The sequence below is a fragment of the Panthera leo genome, chromosome E3, assembly GCF_018350215.1.
Source record: "Panthera leo isolate Ple1 chromosome E3, P.leo_Ple1_pat1.1, whole genome shotgun sequence".
Taxonomy (NCBI): Eukaryota; Metazoa; Chordata; class Mammalia; order Carnivora; family Felidae; genus Panthera; species Panthera leo.
Genome location: NC_056694.1, coordinates 33,670,370 through 33,697,348, shown reverse-complemented (window position 1 = coordinate 33,697,348; position 26,979 = coordinate 33,670,370). Strand labels below are relative to the sequence as shown.

The following is a 26,979-nucleotide window of genomic DNA, read 5'->3' as shown; positions in this document are numbered from 1 at the left end:
TTACGTCAGGCAGACAGGCCGGAGAGCCAATCACGGGGCTGTATTCAGAGGCCGGCACGCGGAACCGGTCGGATCGGGCCAATGGGGGTCCTCGAAGCGGGCGCGCCCCAACCGGGCCGGAGAGCTGAAGCCGAGTGGGCGGTGCTTCCCCAGTCAGCATGTGGGCGGGGGAGGGCGGAGACCAGCAGCCGCAGAGGCGTCGACGGCGGCGGCGACGACGACGTTCCTCAGTCTTCGGGGTGGGCTCGGCGGCATAGGCCGGGCTGTGCGGCGGGCTAGGCGGTTAGCGGCGGCGGCCTTAGGAGGGCCGCGGCGCCATGGGCGGGCGGTAGACGGGTTCGGGCCGGCGACGCGAGGTGCGGCGGCAGTCGTCCGGGCCGCGGCGACCTTCCGCGAAGCCCGGGGGTGGGGAGGCCCGGGGCGGGGGTCGTCCCGGGCTGCGTGGGGCCGCGGGGCGGGGCTCGCAGGCCGTCGGGGTGCAGGAGGTCTGGGCCGCCGCGAGGAGCCGCCGCCGGTCGCTGGGCCCCGCCGCCGGGCCGCTCGACGACGACGCTCCCGCGGGGGCCCCGCCTGAGGAGGACGCGGCGGCGGCGGCGAGGCCGCGGGAGGCCGCGGAGGATGGAGGAGCGGAAGGAGGAGGGCGAGGCCGAGATCCAGGAGCACGGGCCCGAGCACTGGTTCTCCAAGTGGGAGCGGCAGTGCCTGGCCGAGGCCGAGCAGGACGAGCAGCTGCCCCCTGAGCTGCAGGAGGAGGCGGCGGCCGCCGCGCAGCCCGAGCACAAGCAGCAGAAGCTGTGGCACCTCTTCCAGAACTCGGCCACCGCCGTGGCCCAGCTCTACAAAGGTGAGGCCCGCCGCCGCCATCTTGCCGCCGCCGCCCCGCCGCCGCCGCCTCGGCCGCCTCGGGGCCGGCCGGTCGGCGGAGAGCCCCGGGGGTGGCCGCCCTGGCCCTGCCGCCGCGCCACCGCCCCGCCGCCCCCTCCTCACAAGATGGCGGCGCGGGGGGCGGGCCCGGCGGGCGGGCCGCGGCTGAGCAGGGGCCGGCGCTGGGGGCGCCCCCGTTTGGGGCCGCCGGGGGCCCGCCCGCGCCTCGGGCCCGGCTGCCGGCGCCCCTCGGGCCGGGAGGGGCCGGGGAGGGGCTCCCACTCACAAAATGGCGAAGGCAGGCGGCGGGGCCGGCCATTGTGCCCGGAGCCGGCCTCGGGGCGGGGACCGGGAGGGGGCGCCTCCGGCGGGCGCGGCTCGGCCCCGGGGGGCTGCACCTCTGAGCCCCGCGGCTCGGCCTCGTCCCCGCCGCGACCCCCTGCCCGCCGTCCTCGCAGCGAGTGTGGGATCCCGAAACCCTGGAACAAAATGGCGAAACCTAATATGGCCGTTCGGAGTGATCGACGCCCAAATAACCTCTCTTTCTCTGTGTCTCTCCCTCTCTCTCTGTGTCTTTTGTGTTTCTTTTTTCTCCCCTGCACCCCTCACCCACTTTTTCAGACCGAGTGTGTCAGCAGCCAGGACTTTCTCTCTGGGTCCCCTTCCAAAACGCAGCCACCGCCGTCACCAACCTCTACAAAGGTAAAGATAACCTTGCTGCATTGCCGCCTGAGGGGAAGGGCAGCCTGCGTCAGCGCTTGAGTCCTCCGTTGCCAGGGAGGTAGACACCCCGGCCCGGACTGCCCGAGCCTTTTCTGCGGCCGAACCCGGCCGCCGAGTGCCTGGAGCACTTGGTGGGGCGAGAGCTCCGGGGGTGGCCTGGCCGGAGCACGGATTCTCAGCTGGGGCGTCTGACCCCCTCTTCGCCTGCCTCGGGGACGTTTGACGCTGGGGGCAGTTTTGAACGTCATGTCATCGCCGAGAGGGGGCTGCTGGATATCCTGCCCTGCAGGAGACCGTGCTCCCCGTCCCGGAGTGTCAGTAGTGCTGAGGTTGAGAAGCCGAGAGGGGTGCAGCTTCTCATCGCAGAAGTCGCCCAGGGAAGAAAAGGGTTTATGGTTTGGTGCCACAGACCGACGTGAGCAGCTCCTGGAAAGGATTCTTGAGAGTTAGGCAACTCAGACCGAGGTACTTTGGTAGCATTTAAGTGCGTTGAAAATCAGCTGATGGGAGTAATCTGTGCACACGTTAACGTACTGTTCTTCCCTAGCAACCTCGAATAATTGCTTGCAGAGCTGCCATCTATCTCATTGTATATTGTTGGCAGGAAACGTGTTACCAGAGTTTGTGTCGGTAGATTTGTGCTTTATCGATAGTGTTTTTTGGGGGCTAATCTCCCGCCCCCCAGTGACCGGAAGATCTGTAAGTAAAGGTTCTTGCTCTTTGTGCGTTCTCAGTAACCATGGCATCAGATTTCGTGTCTTACGATTTTGAAGATTTGGAAATTTGGATTTGATGTCTTTTGGGGTTAAGGTTCCTATGGAGAAAGGATTTGAATTTGTTAATCTTAGGAGAAATGTAATTAAATCAAACGTTTTCAAACTTGTAGAAGCTGCTGGTAACAGTAATGGACTATGTGCACTTCAGAATTGTCAAAACAAGTTGAAGCACAGGCTGTGGACTGCCTTTTCAGGTTCTCATTTTTGTGTAAGAATGTGGAAATGGTGGCAGCATTCTATAGGAAAAATGTCCCTTCTTGTGAGATTTCCTGGGTGGAATTTGCAGTTTTGGGGGACAGTAATTTGAAAACAAACTGGTGAATGGAATGTTAATTCCAGGGAAGGAGGAACTCAGTCTAGGCTTGCGAGAAAAAGGAAACGATTAAATGTTGTCTCAGTGGTCAGCTTTGATTCTATGTAGGTGAGTTCCTTAAATTTTGACTTTTGAGTGAATTACTCTAACATTTATCAGTGCTTGAGGGTGTTAAGCATTGTCTGGAATGGCTCTTGTTTTCATCCAGAGAATTTTGAAATATTTAGTACCTGTTTTAAAAACTCCTTTCTTGGAGTATAATTTGGATATTGTGTAGTCAGTCTTCTTAAGAATCGTAGCTCAAATTTGACAAACCTACATTGAGAGAAAGCATCTACCTCCAACCCAAGCCCGCGGCACCGCTGATCTGATTGCTGTGTGTAGTATATAGTTTCTCACTTCCATTAGGTCATGAGTAGAGCTTTATGGTATGCGGTCTTTTGTGCCTGGCTTCATCCACTTCCCATGTTTCCGAGATTGATCCCTTGAGTTCATACTGAAGGTGTGAATTCTGCCCCTCCTTTTTTATTTTTTACTTATTTTTTGCTGAGTAGCATTTTGTTTTGTGAGAGGTACTACAGTTCGTTCATTTGTTTGTTGCAGTTGCTTTTTGTTTGAAGCTGGGGGATGGCACCATTTTTGGTGCTTCTGTATGCCAAGCTCTTTGCCTAGGTCATGCAAAAATACGAATGTCCCCTAGATTTTCTGTTCAGTTTTTGGTGCTGTTGTGTGTTTTTATGATGTATCTCTTTAGAATTAAAGCTGGCAGTTTTGTATATTGCCTTAGGTGAGAAGATGCGTTCAAAAGCTGAACTCTGAAATTATCCCTAATTTGATTACTGGAAATGAAATTACTTTTTGTAATATATTGTTTCTGTTCAGAAGATTTAATGAGAGCGCTTCAGTTTTTTAAAAAATAAAATCACGTGATGTTCTTGGGTTATTGTGAGTATTAGATTGTTAGAACTCGTTGTATTTTGTGTTGTGTTACTGTAAAGGTAAATCTGTCTTTCTTTACCTGTTAGGAAAGGTAAGCTGTGGTTTGTGGTATTTGGTAGTGTGGCAGCATAGTCTTAACTGATTGACAGAGAAAGGATCATGCTCTGCAGAGCCTCACGTTCCTCTTTTTCAGGGTGAAGTGCTTGGGGACCAGGAATGCAGCTGTAGGAATAATTAGGTACCTTAAATAGAACTGGTACAATTAGCAAGGTAGTGTCACCAGTGCATACAGCCTGGAGTAGTGGTAAATCTAAATCATCCTTCATAGCTCTGATTAAACGTTTACATGTAATTTACAAGGGGAAAGATTTGGAGGGTCTCTTTAAGTGGACACTGCTTCAGTATTTTATATGATGAAAGACTAAAGCTAAAGCTAAAAATGGCTCCTTTTCCAGTCCGGGGACAGAGAGGTTGGCACTTGTACCAGGTTCTTGATAACCCCTAAAGGGAGCACATTGGAAGCTCAGAATGGTGGTAAAAGCTTAACTGAGGATCTTTTGGTTGCTTGTGGGCTTTTTGAAAAATCAAGTGTCAGTTTGGTTTGGCTCGGCTCGAAGGATTTAGAGGAGAGTGAGTTGTCCCTCATCGTGGACAGGATTCAGCAAAATGGAGTGTGTGGTTCCTTCTACTCCACTGAGGAGGGCCAGACTTGGGTATCCTCTTTTGGAAAGGGGAAGAAAAAATCTTGATGGTCGGTTCTCATCTCTATCTTGTTTTGGTAAATACAAAGAGGGCGATGTTTGTTTACTTTTCAGTCAGGTTCTGTTCCTGGCCTGGTACAGTTTCTGATGTCTGCAACTGAAGAGGGGAGCGAAAAGTTACTGAAGTTATTTCAGTATAAATACTGAAATATTAATATAAATACCCCTGCATTTTCCTGGGTGCCAGTCGCAATCTGTCTCCTGATTCCTCAGTAGGAAAGTACCGGTCTCCTTACCTAATGCTAACTTCTTTCTGTTTTGGGGAGGGGGGGGGGTCCTTGCCCAGAAGAGAGGTTGGACTGGTGGTTGTCCTGGGATAAGGCTAATCCCATGGGCCTCAGTGGTGAGTCTAAAGTGGCTGCAGGTACCTTAGCTCTTCAGCAGAGCCCTTGAGCCAATGCTTGCTCTCACCTTACAGGGCCACTTCTCAGCATTTCCCTAGCTGACTTTTCTTCTTTAATGTTTTTGAGAGAGAGTGAGTGGAGGAGGGGCAGAGAGAAAAAGAATCCGAAGCAGGCTCAATGCTGTCCGCACAAAGCTTAATGTGGGGCTTGAACCCATGAACTGCGAGATCATGACTTGAGGTGAAGTTAGAGCCTTAATCTATGGAATCACCCAGATGCCCTTCCCGTTTATCTTTAAAATAGTTTTTTTTTTTTTTTTTAATTTTAAATTTTTTAGTGTTTATTTTTGAGAGTGTGAGCAGGAGAGGGCCAGAGAGGGAGACAGACTCTGAAGCAGGCTCCAGGCGCTGAGCTGTCAGCACAGAGCCCAATGTGGGGCTCGAATCCACTAACCGTGAGATCATGACCTGAACTGAAGTGGGATGCCTAACTGCCTGAGCCACCCAGGTGCCCCTTAAAATAGTTTTTAATTTTAATTTTTTAAAGTTAGCTCTACACCCAGTGTAGGGCTTGAACTCATGACCCTGAGGTCGAGAGTCACATGTTTCACCGGCTAAACCAGCTAGGTGCCCTGGTGTTGACTTTTAAAAACTGCATCACAAACTTGAGTTGCATAGTGAGTTCTATCATCTGTGTTGGGAGGTTTCTCTTGATGCTCTTCGGGGGTTAAAGATGTTTCTGGTTCTCCCCTTGAGCACTGTTTGCCCAGGGGGCATGTCTACTCTAGCAGTGCTTAAAGAAAGCCAGCACTGCAAGCAGCACTGCTGCTATTGTCGGAGTTTGGATTTTGGGCTGTCAGTACTTAGCTGTATGGTTCTGAAGACAGGTAATGGAGGGAGATGCTTCACCATTTGTGCTCCTTCATTTTTTCCCCTGTAACTGGGGATATGTTACCCAAACCTTAGAGGACAAGAACTGAGTTTAGTGCTGGGGTATCTGGGGCAAGGTGAGTGTTGACCTTGTTGGTATTAAAGTTCTGTTTTTCAGCCTTTTCTGGCTCTGGGAAGTCCTTAAGATAAAGGGAAGAAATTCTAGGCTATTTTTTGCCTTTGCATTTTTCTTTTTTTTTTTTTTTAATCTTTAAAAATTTTAAATTTTTTTCGCCTTTGTTTTTGAGAGACAGCATGAATGGGGGAGGGGTGGAGAGAGAGGAAGACAGAATCCGAAGCAGGGTCCAGGCTTTGAGCCATCAGCACAGAGCCTGACGTGGGGCTTGAGCTCACGAACCGTGAGATTATGACCTGGGCCTAAGTCAGACTTAACTGACTGAACCACCCAGGTGCCCCATGTCTTTGCATTTTTTTCTTGTGTTGAAAAAAGCTTAGTGGGAAGTACTTTCCTTTTTTATCTTTCCCTAAAAGTACTAAATGTAAATTGGATTGGCAGGTGAGAAAAATAGCACGATGCCCTTTAAGTCCTTATTTTTGAGATATCTTGATGCCAAATCCTTTTTATAATATGCTGTCTCACTTCCGTGTAGCAATCTTAGACCATATGTGGAGTGAGGGTGAGCAGGATGTACTGAGAATTTGGGCCCAGTGGTGAGCAGTTGGTGTCTAAATCAGTGGTCAGAGAAAGCATGTTCTACTTGGAGATAAATAGAATTTCATCTCCTTAAAATTTGATTTTGTGGACTTGGTTTGTGACTCACCTGTAAAAAACCCATTATTGACCTTTGAAGCTTTGTTCAGAAACGCCTTAATATGGATTATTGTTCTCTAAGTCTTAAGTTTTATTTTTAACATAAGGAGTAGTGGCCTCAATCACTAATATCCCTTGTGGATTCTGTCAGTTTTTGTAGAAGACAGTCTTTTTTTTCCTTAAGTTTATTTATTTTGAGAGAGCGCGAGCAGGGGAGGGGCATAGAGAGAGAATCCCAAGCAGGCTCCACACTGCCAGCCCAGAGCCAAATGCAGGTATTGGCCGTACAAACCGCAAGATCAGGACCTGAGCTGAAACCGAGTCGGACCCTTAACTGTCTGAGCCACTCAGGCACCCCGACAATCTTTTTCTTATATACAGCTTTTCTGTAAAAGGATGTTTTGGTTGCAAATAAAGCAGAAATTACAAGGCAGACAGGCTTCAGTGGTGTGGGCATGGTTTGGCTCCTCTCTGGCTGGAAGGCTGAGGATAGGATGGATTTAATTCAGTCTGTCCTGCTCTCAGCTCTCTACACTGTGTGTGTGCACGTGCATGTGCAAAGCACGAGCTTTGTTTTGGGGCTAGTTTCAGTTCGTTGGCAGCTTGCGTCTTCGGGTCACTCACTGACGCTGACGAGCCCTGGCGCTTCTTTTCCGGGAGCTGCCAGCAGATGACTTCTTTCTACCGGCTCTTGGCCAGAGTTGGGTCACATGCTTAATCTGAACCAGTATCATAGGTACTGTTTGGGGCTGTGCAGATGAGATGAGCACTAAACCACGTGTTCCACCTCTTGAGTGAATGTGAAGAAAGCTCTCCCTACAGCTCTCCAAACAGAAACTTTGGAATCCCTTTCGGAGAGGCAGGGTGAGGACTGGATGCCAGGCAGATGAGGCCACTGCATTTCTTCCCTGGCTCCTTTCCATTGTTGTGTGTGCTGGGTGAAAATTGAGTATCTAAGTAGCTACAAGGGAGTGCTTCTTTTTGGATACACTGCTTTGTTAGGGAATATAGGAGTCCTTTTCTCAAAACTGTTGGAAAAGGCTTTTATTTTGCCTGTAGCTCAGATCTTTGTATGTAATGAAACCTTTTTCATACTTATTTGCCCTGTGGCAGACTGGTTGGTTAGTGTCGACGCGTTTCTAAGTTCAGATATTTAGTCGTTAGTATTCCTTGCAAATGTTACTTTGGTCTAGCAGTGTGTTCTCACAGTGTGTAGACCCTCTAAGGAGAGTGGGAGACGGTTTCTCTTTGGTTGGGGAAGAACTGTGTCCCTTCACTTGACTCCCAGGCACGGCCCTCTGAGCCTCAGCTCCAGTTCCTTGTCTCTGAAATGGGGAGGTCTGCTCTGGCTAACTCCCATAAGGTTTGTGAGTGTCAAAAAGCTATAAACAGTGAGATTGGGTTAATCTTGTCGGTGTCGCAAGTAACAAAATTGTGCATTTGGTCTTCATCTCGGTAATCAGATGATTCTGTGCCTCTTGTCCCCTGCCAGTGGGGACAGGATTAGACCTGTAAAAATCTGGAATTCTGTTTCAGCTGCTTATATAAAACCCTTTTTTTTTTTTTTTAAATATGAAACATGGGGCATCTACCATGACTTGTCCGAGTCCATTTGTGTTTTGAATAAGGAAATGAATGTGTTGTGCTTAAAGGTTGGGTTGACATTTTGATGCCCTTGGGGTTTGCCTAACCTTCAAGCTTCTGGCCCTGCTGCACAGAGGCTTTTTGGCTTCAGTAAAATAGCTTTGCACATAAGACTGTCCCCACAGTTTCTGTGCTCTGCATTTCTAGAATTTGGATGTCTGTCTGTCAAGGTTCAGATGTAGTCACAGCAGTCTTGGGCTGAGAGCCTTCAGAAAGCCATCCTTGCGCATGTTTATGGTGCTGCTGTTCACTAAATCAACCTGTGATGACGTTAAAATCTAGCCTAGTCAGGCCTAAGATGCTCCAGTAAGTATTCATGTGTCTCCTGTTTAGTGCAAGGTATGATGGGAGGATTTTATTTTCAACCAAGCAACAGTTTAAAGTCCTAAACATAAGGACTGTATTTGAAATGCTTTAGGGTCAGTCAATGTGACGTTTTCTGTTTAGGGAAGTAACTGAGATTGGGTTAATCTGGGTGGTGAGGTGATTGGATTCGCCTTTCAGGATATGCTGTTAATGGTACAAAACCAAGTTGGGCCCGGCAGTGCAAAAGGGTGTACCTGAAGACCTTAAATGTCACTTTTTGCTTTTCTCTTCCTGTACCTTCTAACCTGTAAAAGTCCATGTTTTAGAAAGTGCCTCATATTTAGTGTGTTCTTGGTTGGTTCTGTTGTTTCAGGCTCAGAATTTCTGAGGTGAAATAATTGGTCAATTAGGAAGACATTTTTTTTAGTTGTGTAAATTTTAAAAGAGCTTCACAACTTACATAACTGTCTTTCATCTAAACCAGTGAATAATTGCGTTTTCCAGCTTTGTTCAAATCTGTGATTGAAGCATCAGGCCCTCCTTGGGGGAGCCTGACTGGCTCAGTTCGTAGAGCATACAGCTCTTGATCTCAAGGATGTGAGTTCAGGCCCCATGTTGGGTGTGGAGCCTACTTCAAAAAAGAAAAAAAAGTCAGGCCCTTGCAGATCTGATTTTTGGGATTTCCTTGTGTCCTCCATCAGAACAAACCAAAATTTAGCTTTCTTCCCTGAATTGTCATTTTTTTTTTTTTTTTTTTTTTTTTTTTTTTTAAATAACCGCTTCTGGTGGCCCCCTCCCTTTGGCCCTTGAGTTTTGTATCCAGTTTATGGAGAATTTTTTGGTGTCTGGTTTGCCAGGTGTACATTTACACGACCTTCATCTTGGTTTGCGCTGTGCAGTCCTCCTTTGCACTTGTTTTTTGTACTCCTTTTGCACTTCCAACTTTTCCCCCCTCTGTACTTCCAATTCTGGGCCTGCTTCCATTTGGTTCTTGAAAAATAAAATTTCCTCGCTCTGTTTGGAAACCCCCTTCTCCAGTTATGAGCTTGAGTATAATCATTCTTTTAGGTAGGGTGGGTTTGTAGAAACCTGGTTGCTTCTAGGTACACACGTATGTTTGGTGCTGTGGCATGGGATCAGTTTTTGCTCAAAGACATGATTTCTCTGAAAATGCTTCCGGTGCTTTCAGAATCTCTTCTTTTTAGATCTGGCTTTCCCAAGGTCATCTTAGAGTTTACCTAGTCCTGAGATTAGCTTCAGTAGAGTCTTTAAGAGATGGAAAGTGCTATAGTATACTCCTAAATGCTGTTTATCTTTAAAATGAATTTCACGCTTGCTTTGTTTCTGATGAAAGGAGAAATCAGAAGCTGTTCGTTCACATTGTAACTTGGTGTTCTAGTATGAGATACTAGAGAAATTCGTTCCCAAGCTGCTTTCTCTATCTTTAAAATAAGAATAATCTTCTTCTCAAAGTTGTGATGGAGTTTACTTTTTAAAAAAAAATTTTTAAATGTTTTTATTTATTTTTGAGACAGAGACAGAGTGCGAGCAGGGGAGGGGCAGAGAGAGAGAGGGAGACACAATACGAAGCAGGCTCCAGGCTCTGAGCTGTCACCACAGAGCCTGATGCGGGGCTCAAACTCAAGGACTGTGAGATCAGGACCTGAGCTGAAGTCAGACCCTTAACTGACTGAGCCACCCAGGCGCCCTTGGAGTTTACTATTTTTTTTTTTTTTTTTTTTTAATTGATTTTTTTTAATTTTTTAATATATGAAATTTACTGTCAAATTGGTTTCCTTTTTTTTTTAAATTTATTTATTTATTTTTTTTTATTTTTTAATATATGAAATTTACTGTCAAATGGAGTTTACTATTTTTAAAGCGTGCTCCCATGGACAAATTCTTCCATTAAAAAAACTTTTTTTTTTTTTTTTTTTTTTTTAACAACAGGGATTTGTCATCTAAAGAACAGGCCTTGTTATAAAGTTCTGCTTGTGCTGCCCTCTTGCCATCTTGTTTAATAATTCATGGCAGTTTGAGATTCTCTGTGATGTCTGGATTATTGTGTTTCTTTCTGGAACACAGCTCTTTTTTCTTTTTCTTCCTTTCTTCCCTCCCCCTTCCTTCCTTCCTTCCTTCCTCTTTCCTTTTCTTTCCCTTTTTCTCTTTTCTTTTCTTCTCTTCCCTTCCCTTCCCTTCCCTCTCTTTTCTCTTTTTCTTTTCTTTTCTTTTCTTTTCTTTTCTTTTCTTTTCTTTTCTTGAGAGAGAAGGAGAGAGCAGAGGAGGGGCAGAGAGAATCCCAAGCAGGCTCTTCCCACTCCATCAGCGTGGAGTCCGATGCAGGGATCAAACTCCCAAACTGAGATCATGACCTGAGCTGAAATCAAGAGTTGGACACTTAACTGACTGATCCACCCAGGTGCCTTGGAACCATCTTTTTTTCTTTAAACTTTTTATTTATGTATTTATTTTTGAGAGAGAGACAGAGCACAAGCAGGGGAGGGACAGAGAGATGGAGACAAAATCTGAAGCAGGCTCCAGACTCTGAGCTGTCAGCACAGAGCCTGACTCAGGGCTCGAACTCATGAGCTATGAGATCATGACCTGAGCTGAAGTTGGATGCTTAACCAACTGAGCCACCCAAGCACCCCGAAACCATTTTCTTTAATGTCACTAGAAGTATACTCATGATTTTCTGCTAGCAGAGCAGTCCAACTAAAAATAAATTGCAGTGGCTTAAATTTCCCAGTTCTTTTTCCAACTGTGTAAAATCATGGGAAGAGCAGGGATTGTTTTTTTGAAAACTTGGGCTTAGTGTATACAGGGAGGGGTAGTACTTACAGGGAGACTGGGAGGCCAGTTGGAGATTTTAGTTGCAAGGTCTTTTGGGAATGATTATGAATGATGGGAAACTTTTGGGGGACTGGAAGCAGAATCCAAGTGTATACTAGGGAAAGGAAGCCTTTTCTGTTTCCACCGTGCTGTTTGGTGTTGGTGTTGACTGGTCAATCAGAATTAATTTTTCCTCACTTCTAAATTGTTTGCTGCGGCTTTCAGTGTGTTCCCAGTTCTTGGTGCTGAACTGATCTGTAAGAGTGTATCCCCAAAATGACATGGTAAATGTAGGTGGCCTGAGTGCTTTGTAATATTTAGTTCTCTGTTGAATGATGTGATGCTCCTATTTAGAATTGTGAGAATTCACTCCTTCCTTTTATTCTTTTTTAAAGTGAATTTTGAGACCAGGGGAGGGGCAAAGGTAGAGAGATTCCCAGGCAGTCTCCACCCTGTCATTGCAGAGCTCAACGTGGGGATCGATCTCACTGAGCCAAAACCAAGAGTCAGATGTTTAGCTGACTGAGCCACCCAGGCACCCCAGGAATTCACTCTTTTCTGAAAGAGTGTGGAAGCTTAGTGGTTAAGAATCATGGACTCTGGAGCAAAATTCCAGCTCTCATATGTATTCTTACACCTTGGTAGAGTTACTCGGTGTAATTCACTTCCTTGTTTCCTCATTTGCACCAGGGGGACCATAGTACCATTTTCAAGGTCGTCTTGATATTTTTTTTCCTAAAGTGAAGCTGAGTATAGTACTGATAGACGTTTAATAACGTATCCATCAGAGCTCCTGGGTGGCTCAGTCAGTTAGGTCATGATCTCTGAGTTTGTAAGTTCCAGTGCCTTCCAGTGCCGCGTTGGGCTCTGTGCTGACAGCTCAGAGCCTGGAGTCTGCTTCGGAGTCTGTGTCTCTGTCTTTCTTTGCCACTTCCCCACCCATGCTCTGTCTCGAAAATAAACATTAAAATAATCTTTTTAAAGTAACAAATCAAACTATTATTTTTTTAAGGAACAAGGCAGAAGCTCTAGGACTGTGTGATGTTAGCTCTGAATTTAGACCGTGAAGATTTAATGCCACGTATAACACTTGAAACATGGATGAAATACCATTCAGTTGACTAAATTACTGATAGACCTCCAGAACCCCAATCTTCATGATGCTCATTTTGGTTAGCTCCTGAAATAGTTTTCTCTTAGGAGAGAATGCTGCATGGCTCTGCTGATCATGATGTATCTTTTTTCTTGTTCTTTTTTCCTAACAGAAAGCGTGGATACTCATCAGCGAAGTTTTGATATTGGAATTCAGATTGGCTATCAACGACGCAATAAGGATGTGTTGGCTTGGGTTAAAAAGCGCAGAAGAACTATTCGTAGAGAAGATTTGATCAGCTTCCTGTGTGGGAAAGTTCCTCCACCACGAAACTCTAGAGCTCCCCCAAGACTGACTGTAGTGTCCCCTAACCGAGCTACTTCAACGGAAACTAGCTCATCTGTAGAGACTGATTTGCAACCCTTCCGGGAAGCCATAGCTCTGCATGGTAAAGCCGTTTAAACATATTTCTTTGGAAAAGTGGTTAAGAGTGTGCCTGTCGACCCCTTTACACATTTAGGTTTAGGTCCAGATATATTGTCTTGTGTTTTGTCTCTTACTAGTGACTAAATGCTCCAGAAATGTTTACGCAGAATGTAAGCTAAGAACTTACCTGGGCCATTTTTGAATGTTAGCTAGCCTATCCTAAAAAATGTTTTTAGAAAGTTAGTTTGAGCTTATCAGTGTCACAGTAACAGAATCTTGCAACGTTGATTAGAATTTATTGCTTTATACTTCTTATTGTACATGTTTTCCTATTATTCTGAGTCAAACAGGAAGTTCTTGTGTCTTCAGAATTCTGTTATATTTCCAATTGCCTGGAGAACCTGGTTAGCAGCAGGCAAGTGAGGCAGGAAATTGTTGGGCTGTTCTCCTGGGGACTCCCTTTGGCCCTGTAAGTTACTGAGTGTGCCTGTCAAAGGTGAGAGTTGATGACCCAGGTGGGAATGGACAAATGTAAGAATGATTGATTTTCCTTATGTCTCTTGTCCCTTAGGTCCTTGATTTGATAGTCAGGACTGTCAGGACAGTCCATCACTATCTCCCCAGGCCAGACCTGCCAGAAGGCGGCATTCTTGGCCAAGGGGTTTAAGTATTACTGGAGAAGCCTGGGATATGCAGTCAACAAGTCTGTTGTTTGTTCCTCTCTAATACAGATTTCCAGATAGAAGTGGGAGAGGTACTTACAGGACATTTAATACTGCTGTGAAAATAAAAGAACAACAAAATAATGAGACTTAGTAGATACAGAAAAGAAAACTTGAATGGTGCAGGTGACTGAGCAGAGAGAAGCAATTAGTGAATTAGGTCAGGAGTCCTGTTAGAAGTCAACATTTCTGGGCCACAGTATAGGCCATCTAAAAAACCAAGTAACCTGGTAGTAAAAAGGGTGGGATATATATGCAGAGGACATCTATATCCTTGAAGCTTTAATGCTTATGTTCTTGTTCTCTTTGGCGGACCTTGATTCTTTACCTACACCCTTCATCAGAACCTGGGGTTGGAAACAGTGTTTTTCCCTTTTGATAGTTTGATAAGTTAAAAATACATCTGTTGCAAGAGAAAGTCCCTGATATATGGATGCAGTACTTAGGACTGCCACTATCTCATGTAGTGGAATAGTCATGCATCAGAACCTCTGAAACTCAGGCAAAAAAGAGGTCCATCTGGTCTTTGTTACAGAGTTCACATCTTTTACCGTTAAGTTTGGAACAAATGATTGGAAGCGTGTGTAGTGTCAGGTGGCTGTCCTGTCTGCGCATGGTAGGGCCGTATGCGGTTGTCTCTCTAAGCATTCTGATTTTCCTTATCGTCAAGTGCAATTTAAGATTCATTCCATACCTGTCTCGTTAAGATTTCCTTTTTCTCTATTCTACTAAAGAAGATAGTTTTAAGACACACAGATGCCACTCCTGTTATGAAATCTTAGTGCAATTGTATACCTTGTAAAAAGGGCCAGCTTCCCCCAACCCCTCTTTAGACTGTTCAACTTGTGGTTTATTATTTTCCTGAACTTCTGTTGGAGTTTTAGTAACAATGTAGTTTTAAGAAGAGATTATATTTATAATTTTGACTTAAGTTTAAATTGTGAGGTTTGAGAAAGTTCATAATTATAAAGCTATGTAGAAAAATAATCTTTCCCTTCAATAAAGTTTCCCATTAGCACAAGTCCAGAATATAGTGGAGACTCAGTGTACTCTTTACTCTTACTCCTAAGGTTCATACCCTGAATTTGTGTCTTAAAACAGTCTAGTAATATGGCCTCTTGAAAGAGTGTACAGAAACATAAATTGCATCGTGTTTTGTCCTATAGTGGTTTATAGAGGACATCGATGTGTTGAGAATGCTAGTCTGGTTTGAGTGTTTACAATGACTGGAATGATTTCTAGTAATAGGGCATTGCTAACTAAGTTGTAAGGCAGATTAATGACCAACTTTGTAACCAGCGGTCCTAGTGATCTGATTTATTGGATAGTCTATAAATTGAAGTGAAAGCTGTTTAGATGATCTTTGAAAACATATTTGGAGACATCTCAATTAGGGCACATACTTGTCAGAATTTAGTTTTGCATATAATTTGCTTAACCAGATCTGTGAAATGTAATTGAAGTCAAATTGAAGTTCTTAGGAATCTGCATTGGAAGGAGAGTCTAAATTTATGAAGTTTTAGGGTATGGGTTGGTGGGGGAGGGGTGCATAGGAGAAGCACTGTGTATTGAAGCAAACTTCTTAAGTTTATAAACCGCAAACATGAGTATAGGGGATTCACACCATTCTATCCCTTTTTATAAGACAGGACGGTTCCCCCCCCCCCCATAGTTTTTCTTTATCAGTTCCGAAACACCTGTACCAAGCACCCTAAATCTATCTAAAATACGCATTTTTATTTGAAGAAAAATGGCAAAGATGTAAGGTACTTACAGTACATTTATTTCTTACACTGTGTGTGATAGTAAGATCCTCTGATTAGTACCTCATCTGCCTCAGACCGAACCCAATTTCAGTCATACATCCATCAGATGGTCAGCAAGCAGTTTCAGTCAGATCTGTTGGTTACTGAAGCTTACAGAACATAATCAGTCCTGTGCTTTGTTCTGGCTCTTGTCTGCAGCATAGGTCGCTTTTTTTCTGAGTACCATGGCATCTAGTCATCTGGATCTTAAACTCACCAAGAAGTCCGGGAAACACAGGCATGTGCTACACGTGCAGCTAGGACCTGCCGCCTCATTTTTAACGTAATAGAAGATTTCAGGTGGACCTAAAATCCTCTGGACCGTTTTGGTGGTTCTCAGTCTCCCTTTCTGATGATGTGGCTTAGGCATGCCTTCTCATCTGGAGTTTCCCTTTTCTTTGGTCTTTTCTTTGTCTGCTCCTTCAGCCTCTGACGTTTCCTCAGGTTCTTGACTGACTTAGATTTCACTCCCGCGGTTTCGAGCCCTCGCCGCCTTCTGCAGGCCCCTTGCTTGCAGTTTCGCCCACTTCGGGCCTGCCGGGCGCGCGTGTTCTCTCCTGTCCACCACGCCACCCCTGCAGGCAGGGCTCTCACACAGGGCTTCACGCGGACTCCCCTTCCCGCCCCGTCAGCAAATACCTGGCTTTTCCTCATGGAGCCATCCAGATGCGTACATGGCAGATTCTGTGCTGTCTCTGGGAATATATAAATGAAGAGTGAGTGCTTCCTTTTTTACTGAGGCCAACACATACTTGGAAAATTTAATGTCCTGAGCATGGTTTGTGTATGATGTTCTAAGGGCAGAAAGGGACATTTTACAGTGCACACTGGCTGTACGTTAAGGGAAGGCTCTTTGGAGAGGATAAACCCTGGGCTCTTGGAATAATCTTCCTGCTCTTGCTTCCTGGCCCTGAGATGACCCAGTTGCCAGTCCGTGTTTCCTGAGGCCACTGGAGCAGTCCTTTCTGTCTCGTCACTTGACTGAAAAATGACTTTTGTTGATGGAGAAATACGTTGAAGTCAGAACCCAGCACTGAAAGGCCCTTCTGATTGGATCTTCACCGTGGGTCAGATATCTTAGCTATACTGTCTCATGTGTGAAATAGCTCCGTGCTCTTTTCCAGTTCTTTCCCTCCGCCTGCTCATACTTTAAGACTGATCAAACGCTTCTTCCGTAACGAAGCTTTCGTTCTCCCTTCTGAAGCCTTCCTTGAGCTGTTAATCTGCTCTTTCTCTTTAGATTTGCTTCTTTGGCTGTCCTTTCCAACATGGGGCTACCTTAGGGCAGGGCCTGGTCTTAAAGTTTCTGCCTTTACCAGAACCTGGCAAAGAACCTGGTGTTAGATGTATTCTAAGTTGAACACAGAGTTCAGAGGTCTGTTATGTGAAAATATATAGTACAGTGGGTGCAGAGAACCTTTAGAAAAAGTTCAGGATCAAGATCCCCAGATGACTATAATAAGGGTAGAAGTAATGGTGTACCTTAGGAGAGCTACAAAGTAAACTCTTTAATTAGAACAACCAAGACTCGAATGGGGTTTGAGGATGACGTACCATTACAGCTATTTTAGTGTTTACTTAGTGCAAGCAACTCAGCTTAGGACGTTCTCATTTAACCTTACACTTGCCCGGAGTTACTACCATTTTGTTGACGAAGAAAGGGCATATCTGGCCATGATGGAACAGATGAGTGACTGGTAGAATAGGTATTCCGGATCTGCCTGTATACACACTCTTAACCACTGTGCCTCCATATTTGTGCATTTATGGTCCTTCCCCCATGGGGTTAGGGGTGGAGTGGGGTGGGAAAGATCCCTAGGCTTATTTTTCTTCTCTAAAGACATCAGAAAATACATGAATTTTGTATCTTGGGGTTTTCGCCATGGGTGAACCTTGAGAAGTAGGCTTGAAGGTGAATGGTTCGGGGCCTGTATTTCTGCTTCATTTAGTAGGAAGAATATTTATTTAGGCTTTTGTGTGTAGGCTACATTCCCGGTATGACCTTGGGCAAGATGGTTTACTTTCCCAAGGCAGTCGTCTTTGTAAGGTGTTAGATTAAATGAGAAACAAGCAAGGTACTTACCCTTTCACAACACCTTTTTACCTTGGGAGAAGGGGGATTTTCGGTTAGTTCTGAGTCCTGTGCAAAGAGTGTTCTCTTTGCCTCTGGGTGGCATTTTATTGCAAAAGTAGACCTGGAGATTAGGTAGCCTTTGAGGGTACTTTTTCCCTCCTCTTTTCAGTAAGGATGCCCTTTTAAATTGCATATATTACTCCAGAGGGGAAGGATAATTTAAAACTTACTGTTTATAACTTATGTTCCTTGCTAGGATCTTGTGCTTTGTTTTTATCTTGATATAAATCTGTGGAGTTAGTGAGGTTCTCTTTCTACTGGATGGACAGACTTTGACTTGACTTGCCCAAGCTAGTGTTATATCTGGAAAGCCTTAGATGAAATCTGGTCTCCTCGTTCTGAGTTCTGTTCATTATCATGCGGGTTAGGAAAGGGTCGAGAGTAAGATTGGGGCATAGATTGGGGCATACATTCCTGGAAGGGGGGGAGAGAGCTGATTAGGAGAAGGAGCTGGATACCAAGTCACTTCGCTCGCTCTTTTGATACTGGCATTAAAGCCTCCTCACATCATCTTGTGGATGGTCTTTGTAGGTTCTGGCCCTGGTTCAGACTGTTCTGTAAAAATCAGAAACACTTGGTTTGTGTTCCAGAGGTCATTTTGATGGCATTCTTGACTGAAGTACTAGGAATTAACATCACTGGGCCTGGGTCGTCCTGTAAAATTCATCAGTTCAGACTCAGGCCCCTAGCATGCAGGGTGTCGTGTCATAATAGGCACTGCTGTTGCTGTCATTGGCATTGGGCTTTAGGATCTCCCATTGTCCAGTTTTAAGTTCCTTTGGTGTTTAAAATAGGAAGTTTTAAAAAGGCAGTGGGATGCTACATTCACCAGTGTAAGTACTGAAAGAGGCTTAGGCAACCCAGCATTTACATGACCCTGGAGAATTTCAAACAAAGGAAAGTTTGTTTTTTCAAAGAAAGCATTTTGTGAGTTAAGCCAGCAGCTCTTTAAGTATTGAAGTCTGAAGTCTGAATCCTTTTTAGTTTGAAATCCTGCCTTTTTTTTTTTTTTTTTTTTTTTTGTGGCTGTAGTCTTATGAGTTCTGATTTCTGCAGTTCATATCCTTCCGTGGAAGGGGTGGTCATTTAAAAATAAAGTATATATTGTCATTATGCAGCCTTTTCTATTGCCCAGCATTTTACTGAAAGTAAATACCATGCAGTCTATTAGAGACTAGTGGTAGGGGCCTGTGTGATACAAAGAGGAGTTAGGTAATGTCTTTGAGGAATTTCTAGCCTGATAGATTTCTATGAGAGCATTTGAAGTGTTCAAACCTAGGCAGTCAGATTGAGGCACGGTACATTGCCTTCGGAGTTCATAGACTCCATTTATGGCTACTTGCTTTTTTTGCCTTTAGTCTTCTCTGGACTACGTACATGGTGATTCTTGTTCTCTTAAATCATTAAGTTGCTTGACAGATTCTTGGACATGGAGAAAACTGGGTGTAGGGCTTTTTAGAAAATTGTGTAAGGTCAGGTAGGAATTTAACTTAGGAAAAATGTAGGGCCTATTCCTAGTTTGTCATACTCAGGGTATAAAACTGATACCACCTTCTCCTAGGGTTTATGGAAAGCTGTGATTCCAGGCAGCTTGAACCAGTCGGGTTTTCGTACTCCTCTGAGCACAGGTTTTTGTAGCTTTGGTTAATTTGGTCAGCACTTCGTTTGGCCTGTGTGCTCTAGAGTGGTACAGAAGAGAAGTTAGGAAATTCCAGTGAGAGCAAAGCTTCTTGATACAATTTCACCTGAGATCCAGTACATTTAAGAAGAAATTAAGTAATTGTGCTTGGTTCTGTCTCTTCCTTAAGGATTCTTGTCCCCTTCCATCCTAGAGGTAAATGTTTAGAAATATTCTGACCGCACCGGTGCTTAGGTTAAGCGATTTTACACTGGTGGAGTAGTGTAAAGGAGACTCTTGTAACACTGCAGAGGACTAACTGGAAATCCATGTATCTGTCAAGGTGCTCCCTTCTCTTGCCCACACTCCCTGTGCAGCGTGTGGGACAGTGCTAGAGACTTTACTGTGTGCGTGTCTGCATCTTCCTGAAATAACAGAACTGTCAGTAGTTATTTTAACAGCAAAATATTTTTTTAAAAACTTATTTGGAAATAAAGATGTAAGAGATTTAATGCACCAAAACAATCACCTCTCTTAAATGCTTAGAAAAATGATTATTTCAAAGAAGCTTCTTTAATTAAAATTCATCTCTGAAGGCTGGAATCTCTAAATTACGGCCTTTGTTCAAACCAGCTTTTGGGAATGAGGAAAATGAAGGCAATTAACAGCATTAAAATTTTTGATGAAAACTTGGCATTTCTTTATGTTAAGATTAGATATTAGCTGCTGAAGTTTCTGGGGTAGGACTTCACTAAAGCTACCATCAATGATACGAAATTGTTTGGAAGTTGCAGTAAAATTTTCTTGGACAGTTTTTCATTGATGTGAAAAAGGAGTCCATGCAGCCATGCCTCAAAGCCAGTTCGTGCACCTAGTACTTAATGTCCTCCGGTAGTTTACGAAGCACTTGAACATTTGAGTTTAAATTTTCCACTAGTCTTCTGATTTACAAATAACATTCTCTTGGAAAGTTTGAAAATTTCCGAAAAGTAAAAAATTCAGTATCTTGTTATCTGACTATACAGAGATAACCACAGTTAAATGTTTGGTGCATTTTCTTTCAGTCTTTTTTTTTTCAATGTATAAATATTAAAATTATTTCATAGTTGAGATCATACTGCATATATGGTACTGTATCTTTTTTTCATTTTAACGTCGTGAGCATTTTTCCCATGGCATTAAAATTGTCTTTGAAAAACTGAAAGCATTGGGCTGTCAGCATAACTGAAAATGTTTTCTTGGTGTGACACATGTATCTTTGTAATTGGTTTGATTTAGTGTGCTTTACTTCAATAAAAATTCAGTATTACAATTTACATATTGGGGTGGGGAGTGGTATCTACTTCCAATTACTAAAATCTTAGTAGAATTATTTTTTCAGTGATTTGAACTCCTTCCTTGGTGCATTTCAAACACAACATTTACACACAAGTGCTTGCTTGCTTCAAAACCTCAGAACACCACTTTGTGCACAGGGAGCTCTGGCCATTTGAATAGTGCAATTCATTTGAAATGCAAGAATGCCAGTTTCCTAGGGTTCCAGTCAGGAAGTTCTCACTTGGTTCAAATTGTGGGGATTTCAAATCCCCTCTCATGCTGCAGATGAAAAAAACTGGTGGAGCGTATCTGCCGAGCATTCTGAGCCTGTGCTGAGTGGATCGACAATGACAGTCCTCCGCCTTTTCTCCTCTGGGGCTGGCCCTCTGCTCTCAGTCTTAGGGAGTTGGGGAGCAGGTAGAGAGTGTAGAGGCGGCCTCCAGGCCACGGGCTGCTGGACGGAGGAAGGGGGGGGTGCATCGGTCTGCATTTGCTCTTTCTGTGCCTATATGTGATCTAACTATGTGCTGGTAAACTGGAATTACATGTAATTAATTCTGAAAACAGGATTATCTTATTATCTGAAGCATGAACTTGGTATGAAAATAATAGTTATGTGCTGCTCTTAACATTTGACCATGTAACCTAGATACCTATAACCTGGACTGTAACTGTTTTAGCTCCAGTGGGAGCTTTCTTTTTAAAGTATGATTAAATCATCCTAATCTTTTTTTTTTCCCCTCCCTCCTGCACTAATCATTTAAAACGAATGCAGAAACTTTAAAACTGCTAAGTTTATCTTGTATTAAGCAATGGAGACTTTTCTGTCTAATCATACTACTTGTTCTGCTTTTTGTCAACTGATACTCCCATAGCCCTTTTGAAAAAGTGTGTTTTGGTAGAAATTAAGTTGTATGCCCTCGGGCTGTACAACTTAGTTTTTAGTTCTGAAGCATGTTCAGACTCTCTGTACTTGTATAGGCCTGATTGTTCATGTGGCTTAGCTAAGGTTTCCTGAAGCATCTTCCAGTAGCTGTCATTGGTTTGTAAAATAAAATTTGGGCTGTTTAAAATATATATTTTTTGGTTGTTAATCTTAATTTTTTTTTTTTTTTTTTGACACGAAAGTGTTTTTGGGGAAGATTTTCAGCTAGTTAAATGTTGAAAAGAATTTTCACTGCTGAGAGTAGGTAGGAGGAAGCTCATGTTGCACATTGTGGTTGCACTTGAGCTGCCCAACTAAAGCCCCCAGTCATACACTCAACAGAAGAAAGATGGCAGTTGCCCAGCAGTTACTGGGGAATTTTCAAATTGACCAAATTGATATTTAATGTCTCTTCTTTTTCACGGAGAATAGCAGTGGAAACAATAGAAGTGTTTGCTTGATGTGCCTGTTCACTTCTGGTGGAGTATTCTGCGAGCCTTGGGTATTTGTCCTTAGGTGTTAATAAACATGTTGCTATGTTAACAAGAGGGGTTCAGGGTGGGGGGGGGTTGTTGAGTTCTTTTGATGGTTTCAAATGATAAAGGGGATTAATTACTGAAGTTAGCCCAGTTTCGTGCCGAAGGCCTAAATTTTGCAGTCTAATTATCTTAGGACTTCCTGTATTATGAACCAGCTATGAAAAGGTTCTTGTTTTAATTTCACGGACACCTTTTAGTAGTTTGTTTCAGGCCGCTAGGTTGGAAAAAAGAAAGCACAGCACATAGAACTTGGGGGAAAAAAAAACATGCCAGCAATTTGGGAATAACTTAAGTTTTTAAAAACTTGATGGCAGAGATTTAAGAGACAAGAGCCACCTGGGTTTATTTCCGGGCTTTGGAGAGGGGATGAATGCCAGCAGGTTTGGGTTTCAGTGCATTTCAAAATGGATAGACTTTGAAGCACTCCCCTGTTTGCAGAATTGAGCGAATGCTGTGTGCCAGGCACCATGTACGTTAGGTGGAGATGAAGCTACACGATTGTACCGCGTTGCATGAAATGAGCCCAAGATGTTTCTTTCCCTTTTATTTATTTTTTAATAAACCTGCATGGCCTGAGGAAGAAGCAGCGTGTAGCGCCTTTTTGATGTTAAATGGGAGAGGTCCAGCAGGCAGTTAGAACTGTGGATGGGCCCATGTGCACAGGAGAGATCCCCTGTGCTGTGGAAAACGATGCCCGTCGGTAAGCTAAGGGGTCGGGGACACCACCCTGCGTGGTACCCAACTTGTCCGGTGGAAGTGAACCCCGCAGAGGCCACTGAGGAAGGAGCTGGCGGGCTGCAGACAGGAAGGAGTGGAGAGTTTCAAGCAGGAGGGAAGCGGAGCCAGCCAGAGACTAAATAGGAGAGAGGTGGCAGAGTCAGGAAAGGAGCCTCAGGGCAGAATAGGTGCCGGAGGAGCTGGGGGCCAGGCGTCAGCAGGTGCACACGGTGGAAGAGAGGTGCTGGCCAACCTACCAGAGCTGCTTGGCCGTGCACATCCGCTCTCCCGGTGGTGTGGGAGCACGAGGCCTGAGAGAGGCCAGGCGCGAGACCCTGTAGCCGCTTCATGCTAAAATCATGTTGACTTGAAGAGTGTAACAGTCAAGGGGAACATTAGATTGTGCTTAAGTTTTGAGTCGCAGCTCTTGCTTACTAGCTGTGTGACCTTGGGTCGCTTACTTAACCTTTTAACCTCCGTTTCCCATCCGCAAACAGACCATATGGATGTCGTAGGATCACTGTGAGGATGAAAATTAAAAGTACTTAACGTAGCACCTGCCTCACACAGGAAGTACTCCCAAGATTAGTGCCTCTATTATATTTTTTTAAATAGGCACCAGCCTTGCAATGGCTTAGAGCTAAGGAGTGACATGCCCACCCTTCCTCTCGCCACCAGTGGGAGGGAGGACGCATCTTCCACAGGCAGAGCAAGGAGGGGGCTGATGGCTACCAGGTAGGGAGTTTGAGAGCAGGAAGAGGTGTGGGCTGCAGAACACAATCAGCATAAGGGAGGCTGTTGACGCCTGCAGCCTGAGAATGTTCACAGAGTATTTGTAGAGTCAGAATAATGTCAAAGTTGATGTGGTAGAAAGAGAATTTTTTTCTCAACATTCAAATTTGAATCACATTAACAGTATAAACTAGGATGGGCCCCTACCAGACCAACCTCTAAGCTCATTTTAAAATCTGAGAAGTTCTGTTCTTTGGGAACATGGGAGTATCCTAGGTCATAGTCTATGAATTTAGTCAAGCAATAACAAAAACCCTGTGTGAGGCTAGAATAGCGTAAGGGGAAGTTCGTAAGGGAAATCCACCGTTCGTGATGTTAGGTTTTCAAATTCAACGCTGTGGTTAATGTTTCCTGGCGTCTCTTGGGCCTTTCACAGGTTCATCCTGAACATTTCAGAGTGGAACATATGTTTGCCTCCTTAACTGTTCAGGAATCTGAGGGATGAGTGTCCAGCGTTGGGTGCTGGGTCTGTTCTGGATTTAATTCAACCTTGAAGGCAGCAGGATTTTTTTATACGGCCATAGGCACTACCTCCTTCTCAGAGGGATCATCCATGATGATAAGTGAGGTTGTCCCGAGGAGACCAATCAAGTCCAGACCTTGGGCGATCGTATAGCTTGTTTCATCCAAGGGCAGACTCACTTTGTGCTTGAGGTCCCTGCGTACTTTTTCAGTAGTGACCCCTTTTTTGGGCTGCAGCGTGCACGGTTTTGGATGATCATTTGGGGGAAGTCGGAATGAGCCCACTCAGACCTAGAAATCATCGCTCCCCTTCGTGCACGTACACACACTATAGGGGGATCTATTGGGGGTGGTGACTCTGGATAACCAAAATGTCCTATTTAAAGCATGCGCTTGCTGTCCTCAGCCATAAATTATAAGCAGTATATACCCAGTAGAGTAGATGGGAGGGTTTTGTGATCTGTGTATCCACCTTATACGGTGCTTGCGACAGAGTATGCTTCCCAGAGTTGTAATTACCAATATTGTAAATAGTGGTAGTCTTCCCAATGAAACATCTACGCCAAAAGCCCGGCGATTCATTTTTCCAGAAGGAAACATAACTGCCCCCTGGTGACTCCTTAAGAAAACAGGCAGACCTCCTTTGACACTATGAAACATTGAAAGTAAAGTGGGTTGCTTTCAAGAGGGTTAAATAATCGAGCAACTCTAAAACCTTTTTTCTTCTTCCTAGGTCTTAGTGGTGCAATGGCTAGTATAAGCGTGCGTTCGAGTACCCCAGGCTCTCCTACACATGTAAGCAGTGGATCGAATGCTAGTCGAAGGAGAAATGGACTCCATGATGTCGATTTGAACACTTTCATATCAGAAGAAATGGCACTCCACTTGGACAATGGTGGAACTAGAAAGCGTACCTCAGCCCAGTGTGGCGATGTCATTACAGACTCACCAACCCATAAACGCAACAGAATGATCTAAACTACAGACATTTTCACACCCACCATGCTGCTTGAAAGCCACTCGATCCTCCACATATACTCTTATTGCAAAGGAAACATGAGGCCATCTTCCCTTGTTCACTGTTTAAGACAAGTGAATTCTATAGTGGTTGCCATAAAAGGAAGCTCTAGGTATTTACAGTAGATGCCTCTTGTAACCATGGCTTTCTTAAAACTATAATCCTAGCAGAGGACATCAGACATCGTGTAGTCATTAGCAAGATCATCATAGGCAAACATATTATCCGTTCCAAGGCTAAAAGTGACCTTAACTGTATTTATTCTCAAAGGGAAAGGAACTATCAGATGTTATTTGGTTATATAGAATGCTTCCCCACCCCCTCCCACCCCCACTCCCCTTCTTCTTCTTTTTGGTCCATTTCCTGCTGCGTTGAGTATTTGCTTCAACAGTATTGCCAGGTTCCTAAAATGATCTCAGACCCACGATTTGGCTTCCTCGTCAAATCTGCAGGCTTCCAGTTTTTGCAGCGGCCCTGTACCGTGCACCTGGTCTCTCTGTAGTCCACAGTGTGCAACTTCTAATGATGGGACTGTGCCCTGGTTTTAGTTTTCCAAGCAGTTTCTGATTCTGGTGATTGTGTGATGTAAAGAGGTGCTATGATGGTCATGCAATTAATACTTAATATTGAATCAATACACAGAACTTTATTGGATTCACTTTGTGTGTGTTAGCGCTCTAAAAGTAGCAATATGATTATTAAAGTGCCCCCCCCGATTGACCCCGTAGGCTTAAAATACTCCTGTTTTAAGACAAGTACTACTTCCCACGCAGGGTACTGTTCCTTACGGTAAATGTAAACTTGTAGACTGCATTCAAGGGGGACCTACAGTAGTGAGGTCATGAACTTGGAGGATGGGCTTCCTTTTTGGCTCAGCATTAGCGAGAGGGAGTTGGATGGTGGGGGAGGGTAGGTATTCCAGTCTCTCATGTCCTTTTCTATCTACATTTTTCACGAATGCCCTACTTTGTGCAGTTTTCCATTGGAGTTGGTGGAAGATAAAGGTCTTCGATCTGCCAATAATGTGATCGCAACCTAAGTAGCAACCCCCCCACTCTCCAGTCCCCCCTCCCCTAAAGAGTGCAGTTTGGAATCTCATTCTGGAAAAGATGGAATCGCATGGAGGCTTCTCTAGATGTTAGTTAGACCTAAATAAAGGTTCTGAGTAGATTCCTCTTTTGGTCCCTTATAAGACCTCTTGTAGCCACAATGTTTTAGAGCATGCTTCACCTTCATTTTTAATATCTTGAACTGAATGATAGTCTTTTTTAGATGAAGAACTGATGTCAGCCTGCCAGGTACTGTAATTTATTCTATCATATTATTATGTTATATATCAAGTAGGACAGTGAAAATGTTTCCTTGCAAACTTGTAGTCCAGTATCAGTTAACTTCCTGTTTTTATCCTTAAAAGACCACTGCAAATCAGTGGGTTTTTCCAGTAATTACTCACAGCACTTTGTTAAAGTTTGCAATTCCTTCAGCCATTTAATAATATCTTTCTGTGAAGAAACTTTGCTAAGTTAACCATAATATTCATGGACTGGGTGGGAGGTGAATGGAATGTTAGAAATGTTCTGTATTCATATAGATATAGCCCTATTTAAAACAAAAAAAAAAAACCCAACAGAACAAAAGTCAATTCCATAGTAAAACTTAGGACTGAAAGTGAGGTATTTGAAAATTTTTGCAAAAAGTGGATCATTCTTTTTTGTTTGAATATAATAGCAGGAAGAATTATACCTGAAACAGACGAGCCTGTGTATTAGGAATACTTTTAAGCTTCCCTTTGGAATATGCCCAGAAATGCATTTGGAGTTACCATTGTTTTTTTTTTTTCCCCCATCGTTGTAAATTTAGATTCTGGAATTGGCGTTTGGTGTGGTGTGAAGCGTAGCTCACAAGTGGCCAGACCCCCTCTTCCTGAAGGATTTTGAGATTGAGGAACGCCTGTATAACCCTCCCTTTATGCCTTGGTTCTCTAGTTCCTCCTTCCGAAGAATAACAGGTTTTTTTAAATTTTTTATTTTTGGTTGTTTTTTGTTTTAGTTGGTGCTCTGACGCTGAATCTCAGTACCCTTTACTCTCGATTGTCAAATTTTGATAAAACATGTGCCATTTTCTTTGGTTAGAGAAAGCAGGTCTTAATGTCTGCCAGAACACGATTTATATGCCTTATTGGCTCCATTAAACTTTTTAAAAACTTTA

General features: G+C 44.1%; 1 protein-coding gene across 1 annotated transcript; it reads left to right on the top strand.

Annotated features, from left to right (window-relative positions):
* The first annotated feature begins 141 nt into the window (after positions 1-141).
* Positions 142-26,979, top strand: CE3H16orf72 (chromosome E3 C16orf72 homolog). The gene is made up of 4 exons (XM_042922854.1): positions 142-844; positions 1,486-1,566; positions 12,469-12,744; positions 24,487-26,979. Exons 1-4 carry the CDS (start codon positions 619-621, stop codon positions 24,729-24,731), a joined length of 828 nt encoding a protein of 275 aa, XP_042778788.1. The 5' UTR covers positions 142-618; the 3' UTR covers positions 24,732-26,979.